Below are 13,926 nucleotides of genomic sequence, written 5' to 3' on the forward strand. Positions count from 1 at the left end.
CTAGTTACATTAGGTACTTAAGTAAAGGTTGCTTGGAGGCTGTGTGTTAATTTTTCTTTAGGGTGTGCTTGATGTGGCCTGTCACGCTGTAAGTAATGGAGGTGTGCCTGTCATTTTGTTACTTGCAGCATTGCTGATAGACAGAGTGCCTTGGAGGCTGAGCTAAGGACAGTGCAAAGCTCTCGCAAGGATCTGGAGAACTTCCTAAAGTGGATACAAGAAGCAGAAACCACAGTTAATGTGCTTGCAGATGCCTCTCAGCGGGAGAATGCTCTTCAGGACACTGTCCTGGCCAGAGAACTCACACAGCAGATGCAGGCAAGTGCATGGGAAACTGTGCCTTCTATTTTAATTTTTTGCCATCCTGTTTTGATCCATCTACATGCAAAATTTATTACAGTTTAAAGGTGAGGCTATCACCTTATTCAGTTATGAAATCCATACTCCTCTGTGAATAATTGGTTTCCAGAAGTGAGGTCTATAAAATACTCTTAGTTGATCATTAAGGAAAAAAAACACCTTGTTTTATGGAAGTGATAATTATTTATTTAGACTTATAGGCTCATAACTATTCCATTTTCTGTCATCTTAAGCCCTATTACAGTTAGCCTTATTGAAACCTGATTTATCAGGGTATTTCCTTTTAATATGAAGTTGTTTCTTTTTTCATTTATTATAAATACTTAATATAAAAGCTGCAAAGGCCCTGTGGCTTGGTTTACAACTAAGAATATTAGGCTTGAAGGTATTGCTTTTATTTCTTAAGCTTGATAACTACAATTGTGAATGCAGTCTGAGGTTCAAATTTTCTTCCACATGAAATATGATAATACAAAATCTTTCCTTTAAAAGAAGTTTTGAGGAATCTTATGAAGCATGTCTGAATCTTTTTTCCTCCCCAAGTGCAGCTCTTCAGTGCCCTTGAATTTCCCATTTTCTTTGTGCAGAATGACCTATTCTTGCCAGTCACAGGCCTTCTCACTTAGAATTCGGTCTTAAACCAACTTCATTGGAGAAGTCTCCTTGTTTACCAGAGTTTTACATCTGATTACTTCTTTATGCCATGTCATTCTCACAACATTTTGACAGGTATTATTTCTGATGCTTGTGAACTCATGATCCATTGTCATCGGATGCCTGTCTCCTCCTCTCCTAGTTGATCATGTGGTTCTTCAAGGGCAGAGATCACGTTATTCCGTACTGTTGCCTATGCAGAAATCTGTGTGGAAATTCTAAGTAAATACTGACTGCTGCCCTTGGGCCCTAAAACATCATCATTACGAAATACAGTGTGATGACCTTTTTTGAATTCTTTCTTAGAAGATCTTTTCCCTCAAAATATCAGAATGTTAACAGATATTTGGGTCTGGATGAAGGGTCCAGAAACTTTCTTGGAACAATTCTAATTCTTACAAATTTTGTCTGTTTGAAATTATTATCATTAAAAAGTTATACATTTTTTAAAAAGACCCTTTTGGAATAGACTTATTAATAACTTATTCCCATGCATATTGACTATTAGAATGTTTGATGGTTGAATTCTCAAGATTAATTCAACAAAAATCTGTTTACTTACATTACTTACTATATTTTATTCATTGATTCATTACATAATACCCTTGGGTCTTGATAATGAGAATGAGCAGGCAAATGTTGAAGATAAATCTGTTCTTTTTGTGTGTGTTTTGTCTTACCCTCTGGAGTCCTATGAGGTCACTATACATGTTAATTGATAAGATATTTAGCTATCATCTCATGTTTAGAGGGTTATGGAGAGCTCTGAATGTGGCTATATGCTAGAATATATTATTTTTTATGATTTAATGATAAGTCTGACCCAATAATGCTCACAGATACTCAATTTATATAATGATGTTAAACTCAAACATACGCAGGTTGTGCATTTGAGAAGGTAACCCTTTTAGACAATGAACAAAGGAGGCTTGAAGTGAACCTTGTTGATGAGCACCAGTAAAACACAAACCTATTTTGGAGTGTAATAATGTCTTTAAAAACATTTTATCCTGGGATATATTTTTACATAGCCAAAAACTCTTCTCAATATTTAATGAATTATTCAAACTGTGTAAAAAATACATATAAATAGAGATGTTTAAAATCTTTCTGAATAAAAATGACTAACACAGGACTACTTGTCTTATGGCAACCAGCATCAGGAAAAAGAGGTTACTGACTAAAGAGGTTACTGTTATACATTATAGCATGAATGGTAAATGCTTCTTGCAACTAGTTTAATGTCACTAAAATAATCTATTTTGTCTCATAAGAAATAATAAAGAGGGCTTTTATTAAAAGCTTATTAACATCTCTCTACCTAAAGATAAGCACATTCATTTATTTATGGTTTGAATGTTTCACATTATGGTAGTTTGCATGAGTTTTCACTCCCTTGCTTCTTTGTTAAATGCTCTTAATTTTAAAACATTCTCTTCACTTTATTAAAAAAAGAAAATTGATGGCTTTGCTTTTTGCTTTGCGTACCTTATAGGTAGATGAGTTTTAGACTTAGTACCGTTTTCTTGGAGAAGGAAATGGCAACCCACTCCAGTATTCTTGCCTGGAGAATCCGATGGATGGAGGAGCCTGGTGGGCTACAGTCCACAGGGTTGCAAAGAGTCAGACACGACTGAGTGACTTCACTCACTCACTCACTCACCATTTGCTTAGTATTTTTGATGCAATAGAATTTTAATTTTCCTTTGGATTTTTGTTTTAATGACTCTCCTTTTGTGTGAGTGATCAGGCAGTTAAAAATCAAAACTTATTTGGAAATGGAAATGGAAAGATTGTTGAAGAAAAAGAATGAGGAAAAGCACTTGGAATTATAAAACACATGTTCTGTTGGTGTGGTGATGGTGGTGGAGGACATGTGTGCACAAAACGATGGAGTAAGGACCTCGGCGAGCGTGTGCTCTGTGTACCAGGCTGTGTGTAGAACTGCTTACGTGACACATTCTCTAGTTGTACTTGCTTTGTGTCTTAACACAGTGTGATGCAGGGCCATGGGAATATTTCATAAAGGTGAAGAAATTTATTCTGTATTTGGTTTAAGGTGAATTTGGGTAACTTTTGATAAAGCATAGTTTGGAAGCACATGGGAAGATGAAGATTAATTTCTGGGAGTATGCCATGATACATACCACTTCTGATAAGAATAAATGATCACTTGGATTTATGAATTTATGTTTCATTGCCCTGCTGCATGGCGGTTAGGTTTTTCTCCTCAGCAGAGAACTGTTGGCAAGAGAAAACCTGATCTTTTTGGAGACAAAAGCTCTTGGAGATCTGAGTGGTCCAGATCATAGAGAGTCTTGTATGACTTGCCAAGTATTTTGTATTTTAACCTGGTGGCAAAGAAGAGAAGTCTTTAAAGAATATTAAGCAAGAGAGTGATACAGTGGGACTTTATTTTGTAGGAATCTAACTGATGACTTTATGGAGAATGTGTTTGAATTGGGCAAGACTGACAGCCAAACAGGATACTCCAGCCATCTGGTCAGGGATGAAAATGACTAGAAATGAGGCAGCATGGGTGGAGAGACCTAATGACTTGATAGTATGAATAGACTAAGGGTGGGAGAAGGGTTATTGACAGAGAAGACCGATAGGTGGTGTCAGAATCTGAGATTGGGGACGACAGGAAAAGAAAAAGTCAGGGAAGCAGTGCAAGTTAGTGCAGAGTATGATGGTAAGTTCCATTTGGACTGTGTGGAAATGCAGCATCTGAGGAATGTTCAGGAGGAGATGCCTGGCACACAGTTGTCACTGTGGGTCTGTATTCAAATGAGAGAACTTGACCAAAGATGCACAAACTTTTTTTTTGCTTTTGAATGAAAGTCTATTATTGATTTCCCAGTTTGTCTATTAATTCAAATGCATTTACTCTTTAATTTTCCTGCCTGTATTCTTAGATATTATTATCATCACCTTAATTATATTTCAAAATATAAGCTTTAAATTTTATCAGTACCAATTAATTAACATGCTTTGATTCTTTCCTGAGTAAAATTCTGTTGCCCTGTTGCCTTTCTGGGGTTGCTGTTTTTACTCTCTAATAATATGTGCTTTGAGATAATTCTGTTTTTGTCTCCTGTGTTCTCTTTCAGCCTAATTTGTATCCTCTTTTCCATAGGCGTGGACTTTGGTTGTTTAGATCATTTCAGATCTTGTCTGTTACCCAGCTCTCTGGTGTTTAGGCAGTATTACCAGTACTGTGGAAGCTTCACCTGTTGGTTTAGGGACAGGAATTACAACTTCATTTTTTATAACAGCTTTATTAACATTCCACATACCCTACAATCCTTCCATTTCATCCCTTTAAGTTGTACAATTGAATTGTTCTTACTGTATTCACAGAGCTGTGCAACCTTTATCATAATCAAATTAGAACATTTTCATCACCTCAAAAAGAAATCCTATACCTCTTGGCTGTCAATCCTCTGTTGCCAATTCTCTGACTGTCAAATAATTACTAATCTACTTCCTGTGTCTATATATTTGCCTAAAAAATTGCTAGTTTTAATCACCTCGTTCTTTGATGACCTCTTCCGAGTTGGGCTTTGTATAGATATTTTGATGTTGGTAGACTCTCCAGAAGGAGGCAGTATAGGTTCTCAGTATACAGCTGCCAGGAAAAAATAGACAAACAGAAACTCAAAAAAAACGCTGCTTGATAAACGCAACCCTCTAAGACCCACTTTAGGGCTTTAAATCATGCTAAAATGAAGGATTAAGAAGGCAGACAAAGTAAAAGATGAGAAACGAATATTTTTAAATGCTGCCTTTCTTTTAAAGAGTCATGACAATGATGCAGAAAGGTAAAAATGCAGACTTACCCAGGTTATTAATTTGAGCAGGACATAATGAGAAACGTCTGGCTTCTGTTTCTGGCTGTGCCCTTTAACCTGGTCATGGAATCATTCTGGGTTACTTTGCTTATTACCTAACAGTACTTTACGTCAGTTGATATTTACTGCGGTATTCAAAAGCTGAAGTATTTAGAAAATGCATCTGAAATATATACACACAAACATAAGACCTCAAAATTCTGTACTGGGTTCTTCTGTCTATGTGACATGTACATCATGTCTTCTAAAATTAAAACAGCTTTATGAAAAAAAAAAAACCAGCTTTATGGCAAATAAAACAAGATCATGAAGATACTAAGGGAAAATGTGGTAATCTGAGTGTTAGTAGTCAATTACAGACTTTGTTTTGTTTTGTTTTTTTTTAATTAACCTTACTGTGTAATTAGGGGTGTCTTAACCTGACATTAGAAATTTGATTTCTGATGGCTTTCCTCTTAGCTAAGCAGGCATCTGAGAGCCTATGGACGACTCTGCTTTTAGGGTATCTTAGGTAAAGTCCCCGGCATGTATTTTTTGTTTTGTTTCAGATGGTCTTGTTCTGAGACCTGCGTGGAGGGTATTTATTAACACTTAACGTCTGGGCTGATATCCTTAGAGTCAGGTCCCCTTCTGTTCTGCTCAAGATTTGTCATGGGCTCTATTCACTCATCCCATAGAACACAGCCAGAGCTGCGTTTAGTCGGGTAGCGAACGCATCTCTCTTTAAAGTGAGAGAGTGAATGCCACTGGATCGCTTAATATAAACCTGCTACAAGGCATGCATCTTGGTGATGTGTTGAATCTCTGTTCCCTGGGGATATCTGCTTTGTATCTGCAGCTTTAATGTTTCACTTAATATCCTTTTTGGCTACTGAGCGCTCTCCTCTCCCAGCAGCAGGCAGCGTTTGGCTGCCCGACAACTTGCCTCATTGTCTGGCCGCGCTGGGCTGAGCAAGTCCTGGCTGTGTGCATCTGCTGGGGGCTTTCTGGGTGGCGTTTGTGTATGTTTTTTCAATTGAGAAGAAGTTGAAGGAATACCAGCCTCCTTCTGCCTAGCACCTAAGTCCCCTGTATTTTTCAAATGCTTTCCTGGAAACGAGCATGCTCAGAGAACTGGCAAATCATTGTCCAGTGACCGGGAGGAAATGATCATTGCTCTTCATTTATAATGCAAATTCTGAGGTGTCTGCAGAAGTGTGGTAAACTTAAAATGATGGCTGTGGTGAGAACATCTCTGCAGAAAGTTGTGGTTTTGTTACATCGTTTACAAAGGATGGCAGTTTCTTCTCCTCGGTATCAGAAGCTCTGTAAGGTAACTGAGTGATTGAAAATGAGGATCTCTGGTGTCAGACAATTCTACTGTTTCTCGGGCTCTAAAATCTAGTCTTTCAGGGTTCTTATCAAGGAAAGATTCCTTTTCTTAGTGACTGACTGTAGAAGCTGTTGAAGTGAATTGCTTAATTACATTTTGTTTCAGAATCAGGAGCAAGTAGTATTTTAGTGCCTATTTTATTTTGTAATTGACAAAATCCTGTTTTTTGTAAAGGACTAGTGAACTGTTTGGAGAAAATAATAGCAAAAACTACATTCATTAAGACCTGTTACCTCTGAGGTACTTGTGGTCTTAATACTAAATGGGCAATTAATTTTACATAAATGTCAGTAGATTTTTAAAAAGTTTAAAATAATCTTTTAGTAGATTCATTAAAAACTGCTCATCTTTATAGTTCATTATTTATCAACTAAAAAATTAAAACATTTTAGAAACTACCGTGAGAAACACATCTCATGGTAAAATATCCCCCATATTCCTGAATCTTCATATATTATAGTTAAACATGAAGAACTGAATTTTGTTTGGACAGGTGGATTTAAGTACACTTTGTGAAGGCAACTTGTTTGACAGTTGCAATTTCGAATACTACGTCATCCTAAACCACTGAATGAGCTTCTGTATATTTTTTAAGTTAGCTATTGATTTTTGATCATTGTTTTGTTTTATATAAACTATGTTCATACTTTCTTATTACTTTTGTCAGAAATTGGAGTGATTTGGTATGAAAAAGGAAGGGGGGAGTTATAACTGGAATGCTGAAGAAATTTATCCAGCACCGCAGTACAATATTCTTCCTTCATATCATGTTCTTAGTACCATTCCCGAGAATGTATCTTGTTGCCCTGTTGGCCAAAGTCATTTATAATTCAAACAGCTGTCTCTAGGACGATGTTATTTTTCTGACATTATAAAATATGACATGTCTGAGCACCTAAATCATGCTTATTATATGGCAGTGGGTTAGACAGGGGAAAGCAGAATTCTGTTAACTTTATCATATATTGTTGTTTCTTACATTTTGGCCAATTAAATGTATTTCTGTCTGGAATCTTTTTATTTTTTTTGAAAAGTTTAAGCAGACAGATTATGGTGATGGGCATTCTTTGCAGAAATAGAAGCATTTTCATTTGAAGTTCATTAAAACTTAATACAACTTAACTTGTAAAAATTCATAAATTATTTATTCAAAATGTTTTATGTTTTGGTTCACTTCAGGTAATAAATTTATCCTGGTGAAATGTTTATACAGTTCATAAATAGGCAGTTTTGATAATAGAGAAGAAAAGCTCACTCACAAACTCATTATTTTATCATTTTATTTGAAAGTATGAATATATAAAACATCCTGTTTCATTAACTGGATCTTTTTTCTCATCTATTTGTATGTGTACTTTCACAAAATTAGATAGTTTCCTCAAGTCATGTGACCAAGGTATTAAGATGGTCTTAAGATGAAAGGCAGAAGTTCAAATACTGGAGAAGTTTGCTTAGTTTCATAATTACTTCCCAAATGAGTACAACTTAAGTTAATAAAGTCCTTGGATAAGTTAGTTCCCAACTGAAATACTCTTTGGGCTGACTTCTTGAGATTTTAATTTCCTAAAGAAACCACTACAATTTAAATGTTTAGAATTAAATGTTACTTTTTTCTCTTAAAAAATTAAAATTTGCATTATTCTCAGTTGTTTATCTTTCACATTTTTTTTTTCTCAAAAGTAAAATTAACAACTGTCCAGATAATGAAATGAGAAATAAACAATTCCAGTACTTTCCAGCAGGTGTCAATGTAAGTCAGTGATATATGAAATTTGGCTGAAGAACTAGATATCTAAAATAGGAAGTGGCAAATTACTAGGAAATAAATCACTTAGTAATGGATATATTTTATTTGCTTGGTTATATTTTGAGAACTGATCTTAATTACTGAACTATATTAGCTGATATAATGTAAATAAAAATTTTGGTTGCAGAATTGCATATTAATAAACAAGTGCCATCTGAAATACTGACATAAGTGAAATATCTATACCAATCAAAAGTACTTTATTGTATTTTAATTATCAGTAGTGTTCTGTGTATAATACTTAAAAGTTTAAATAAGTTTGGTGTTTGTTTACTTTAAGACACTGTAAATTTTTTACCCCTTACATTTTAAATGCTATCATGAATATCGCTTCCTTATTACCTCCTACATTCTCTAAATTTAGTTTCTTAGGAAATGCTCTAAGTTGCAGTGTTTCTTCATAAAAATGTAGAGGCAGTCTATTGTAAGTACATTTACAGACTGAGATGAATTGGAAATAGTGTTGAGAAAATGACTATTTTAAATTCATATTTGTGTTTTGAAATCTAGTTTATCCCTCTTTTAAATTTTTATTTAGGATCTCTGTTTTTACCTATTAAGTGGAAATTCAGCCTTTCATCGGACCTTTTCCTTTCTGATACCGTCTCTTTTTTGGCTTATATTTATACACCTTTTATCTATAAGAAAATAGCTTATGTATGACAGAACTGGAAATTTGTGTTGAATATTCTCTCTCTCTTTTTTTTTCCTGTATGTTTTGAAGATTAGGGAGGAGTGAAAAGAAGCACTTGGAATTTATAACTCTTGGAGTTAAAATATACTTTTTCCCTTCTCTTAACCTATTTACACTTTCACTAGTATTTTTGGCACTTAAAATATTTCTTTCTGGTTATACATAAAATTTAGATGGGAACCTGAAAAATAAGTGCTGCTTGCTTGAAGGTATAATTAACAACATTGAAATTGCCCTGATGACCTAAAATCGTCTTATACTGGATGCTAATTTTTCCAGATTTGGTTTTGATTGCTTAGTTCCTTTAAAATATTAATGACTATCAAGATATTTTTTCTCCTAATAGAGTACAGTAAAAGCAAAGGTAAATGTAAATGATTAAAAAATAAAATGGACTTTTATTTGTTTTCATTATCTGATTCTTTGGGGATATTTCATCACTAAATCTTTGCACTAGAAACTGAATAAATTTATGTTTTATAGTGCCATTCTTTTCCTTAGTGCCAACTTTCATAAAATATTTGATATGGAAATATTTGAGGACATGGTAAAAGCAACTGTTTGTAAAGTAGATTGATATATTAACCATTATAGAAAAATGAGAAAGATATAAAATTAGTGTTTTAAATTGGATTCCTCATGATTTAAGCATTTAAAAAATTAGTAGAGTATACTTTCTACTGTTCTCTTCTTGCAACCCAGTTGGTTGTCTTTTTCTTCCTATGTGATATATACACACACCATTTTGGTAACTACTGATTCATCCTTACAGTGAAACTCTGACTATTCTTAGCCTAGTCTTCTGGAGGACTCAGATTTTCAGAACTGTACTGATCTCAGTCCTCTCTGAAAAACCGTGTCTTCTGTGGTACCAGAGCAGCTGCCTCTGAGTACTTTGTGAACAACAGAGATGGGAAGATGCCCCCCAGAAATCGGGATTGATAGGTGATGTCTACAAATGTCTTGCATTGTGTGTAGTGTGTATGTTTGCATGTAGACAACACAGAGCTATGTGGAAGCTTATGGTGCCAGAAAACAAGGGTATATGATGACAGAGGTGCATGATCTCTGAATAGAGTTTCAGATTCACTGATGAATTAAGTTTATGTACCACTTCTCATCTACATATGGGGGCCCCCTTTATTTAGAGGTAGTTAAGATTGATGATGCATTTTTAAAGAATATAGAGAGTGGAATGGCATATTTTCAAATGATTTACACTCCATATAGCTACATTTTATATTTTTTATTCCCTTAAATGTCCTCTTTTGCAGGTGGAAAATTTGCATTTGTTGAATAATTAAATCCTCCAGTGTTCTAGGGTGATAGAACTTTACTTTGTCTTTATTTGAGTGTTGAGATGTAGATATTTGATGGTCATCTCTTAGATTCCCTCAGTTTCTTTCCATAATCAAATCATACACATATTGTTTGAACTCTAAGAATGGTCAGAGTCATGGTTTCTCGCCTGGAGGCAGAACTCCAGTTGATCACAAAAAGACTGTCTCTTCTTGGTTATATGATAAACACATTTTGGATAGTTCAAAAATTTTGGAAGGCTGAGATATTTAATGGGAGGAAAATGCCAAATGTGGAAGGACTGACGTATATCTTGCCCATCTCCATCAGTGTGCTGCGTCTGTGGCCTCAAGGCTGTAGGGACACCTGGGAGGTTTACATTCCTTACTCTCAACTGTGTTTCTTCTTGCTCAGTGGGTTCAGATTACAGCTTAAAGTGCAACGGGTCAAGAAAGACGGTATCTACCTCCCTATTTGTCATCAGATATTTTCTTCTGGCTTCCAAAAGCAGCAGCATTATTTATATGACTTCCTGATCTGTATTTTACATAGCTCCTCAAGTCAATGTGTATCTCAAAATTATTTTTAAAAAGTTATCAAATTAACATTTTGTTAATCAGAAAACTCATGCTATTAGTGACTTTTAGCTAAGGCAGTATAATCAGATATGAGGTAATGGTTTTCCAATTAACTAAAAAATAATTGAAACCATTCAACAAGATTGCCTTCTAAATTGCTTTTTTAACAGCCAGGATATCATTATTTGCTTAAGTCTAGATTTGTAATCTAGAAATCGGGGACAAACAGCCATTTTGACAGCATTGGTATAGCATTATGACTATGGATAAAAGATCTCCTTTAGAGTATTGAAATTTCAAACTAAAATATTGGTGATTTGTGTTTAACCTAGGGATAAAGTTTATTAAACTTCAAGGGGAAATTTCCAAGAGGAATGCACTGATAGGTTTTAAATGTACAGATATTATCCACTCCCCTTAGTAGTGACTGTGAGCACTTCCTGTTTCTCTTTGTATATTTGGTAGTTTATTTTTAGCCCTCTAAGATAAGCAATTAGTAGAACTCCTACCACAGAGATAGAAGAATAGAGAAAATTTCATGCTATGGTAGCTTGCTCAGTTTCACAAAGTATATTCATTTCTGGGCAAGGTAAATGAATCCAAGTAATTGAAATTGGAAAGCATATGAAGTGCATCAGAGGATTTCTTTTCATTTTTTTTCTTCTAGTTTGTTCAGTTCTGTGAAATTCTAGAAGATTAATTTATAACAAAGCTCACTTATAAAAGCAGAAAGAACCTTTAAATGCTTAATAAATAATAAGCCGATATGAATGTATGGCTAGTTAAAGCTTAAGTAAGAAGTTTGGAAAAGAATCAAATGGAAGAACACATTGAACTGCTTCCACAATAGACTATTTTACTTTTGCTTTAGGAAAATTGAACAGCAATAAAATAACTTCAAGCTTCCATGACTGAAAAAAGTCTTGTTACTACTGGTGCAGTTTATTTTTATTTTTAGAGTGTGTGAGAATTTACAGTGCATTTTCTCATATATGTCATCATTAATACATATGGCATTAATTAACTACTACATGATTATTTTTCCTTAAGAGCAAGGTAGGAAAGAAATTTGTCACTATTCCCATTTAGCAAGTGGAGAAACAGATTTTATAAATTGGCAGGTTAAGAAATATGCCAGTAATTGCTCAGCTAATATGTGGTACAACCTAAACTAAACCCAGTCTTTCTGATTCCAGATTCAGTGTCTTTTTACACTTAACTTCAGATAGTTTTAGGAATTATACTGGACTAAAATGAACCATGCATTATTGAAGATATAGAAAGAGAAGTCACATTAACTAAGTAATAGTATTATTTCTAAATTTATGTACATTTCATTTTCAGTTATATAAATTTCTGCTAGTATCCTTTAAGGAGAGTGCAATGGCACCCCACTCCAGTACTCTTGCCTGGAAAATCCCATGGACGGAGGAGCCTGGTGAGCTGTGGTCCATGGTGTTGCTAAGAGTCAGACATGACTGAGTGATTTCACTTTCACCTTTTCACTTTCATGCATTGGAGAAGGAAATGGCAACCCACTCCAGTGTTCTTGCCTGGAGAATCCCAGGGGCAGGAGAGCCTGGTGGGCTGACGTCTATGGGGTCACACAGAGTCGGACACGACTGAAGTGACTTAGCAGCAGTTAGCAGTATCCTTTAAGACATGAGCTAGAGAATCCTGGAGCAAGAGGAGATGTGGGAAACCATTGAGTTCAGCCATTTCATTTTACAGATGAGGAAACATATCATCGGTAATGGATGCTTTATTGCTGCCAGTTCTGTGAGGTGGAGATGTAGTTGTTTTCTCTTGGAAGTTTAAGCAAAGTAAAAAATGTTCTTTTTAAAGATATTTTGATATTTCAGTTCTGGCTATATAACTCTAAGAGGATAAAGACTTTGTTCTTATTGAAATTGGTTCACTGGATGCTTTTTAATAGGCTCATTTTGTGGGTCTAAGAAGATGGATTGGTTCATTTTAATGCAAATTAATACAGTTGATTTTGGGTTTTGATTCATAATTTAAAGTTTCTGTACCAAAAGTATTGCATTTTTTTGCTTGAAAACATTATCTGAAATCACATTTACTCAGAATTTTTTAAAAATGAAGGTGGGCGTGTGCCTACCTGGCGTGGAGCTTCTGGGCAATTTGCAACACTCATGCCTCTGTGATTGTGATATGAAAGCAAAGGAATTGTTATTTATGATTAGGTTTTCCCTGGAATTCTATAACCTTCTTTTTAAACATTCAGTTCAGTTCAGTTGCTCAGTCGTGTTCGACTCTTTGTGACCCCATGAACCGCAGCATGCCAGGCCTCCCTGTCTAGCACCATCTCCCGGAGTTCACTCAAACTCACGTCCAAACATTACACGCCATTAATTTTTCTCCATGTCATTAAACATTTTGTTGTATTGTGGTTTTTTAATGGGGTAAATATAAATTCTATTGAAGGATAATTTATTTAAGGGATCCGTTATGGTTAGATAATTAGGTTATAACCAGTGTTCTCATGATAAATAATTCTGTGGTGAACATCATCATAAATCATTGAGACCATCCTGATTATCTCCTGGATATATTTGCATTATAGAATAGGATAACTGGATCAGATTTGCATTTAATGACATTTCCTATATATTGCAAAATTTTCCCCTGGCAAGACAAACTATTTACATGCCTACTGGCAGCTTGAATTCTCCTTTCCTATATCTTCCCAGAAAATAGGTGATATCATTTAAAACTATTTTATGAAATCTTCAGATGAAAAATGAAACCATGTTGTATAATATAAACTAAAATATAGTGATGTTAACTGATTTACTGAATTTTGGGACCAAATAGTCTATTCCAAACTATCTGAATTCCAGGTGCTGTGCTGGGAACCCAAACACTGTCTAAATGGAATGTGACAAATAGCATACAATAAAGTTCAAACCTGTCTGAACATAGTAGAGAGTATATTTTGACTTGAAAATGTAAGAGAAGAGTTTAGAGAAAGGTAAAATTTAATAGAGATCTTGAGAGTAGGTAGAATTGAATAGAGAATTCTGGAAATAAACCCCTTAATGAGCAAAGACATAGGCAATAGAAGTGTGCTGACTGTATTCAGAGAACATTGGGTACTTGTTTATCAGGATATGAAATTCATTTATCAATATTTTCATCTTAATAAAAAGAATTACTCTTTTGAATGCCAGTCAAATGTCATTGACTTTTGACTTTTTCCAAAATTTAGACCAGTTTTAAAGAAAAATTGTTTGTGAATATTGGAGATATTCAAACATGGAGAGCATTTCCAAGATAGCATTCTA

At 34.7% G+C, this 13,926-nt stretch overlaps 1 protein-coding gene across 1 annotated transcript in view; it reads left to right on the forward strand.

Annotated features, from left to right (window-relative positions):
• The window catches only part of UTRN (utrophin), a 557,360-nt gene that overhangs the window by 298,063 nt on the left and 245,371 nt on the right, over nucleotides 1-13,926 (forward strand). The window contains 1 exon segment of the mRNA XM_027551766.1: nucleotides 129-318. Within this exon segment, the coding sequence (XP_027407567.1) occupies nucleotides 129-318 (190 nt within the window).

The sequence above is a fragment of the Bos indicus x Bos taurus genome, chromosome 9, assembly GCF_003369695.1.
Source record: "Bos indicus x Bos taurus breed Angus x Brahman F1 hybrid chromosome 9, Bos_hybrid_MaternalHap_v2.0, whole genome shotgun sequence".
Lineage (NCBI taxonomy): Eukaryota > Metazoa > Chordata > Mammalia > Artiodactyla > Bovidae > Bos > Bos indicus x Bos taurus.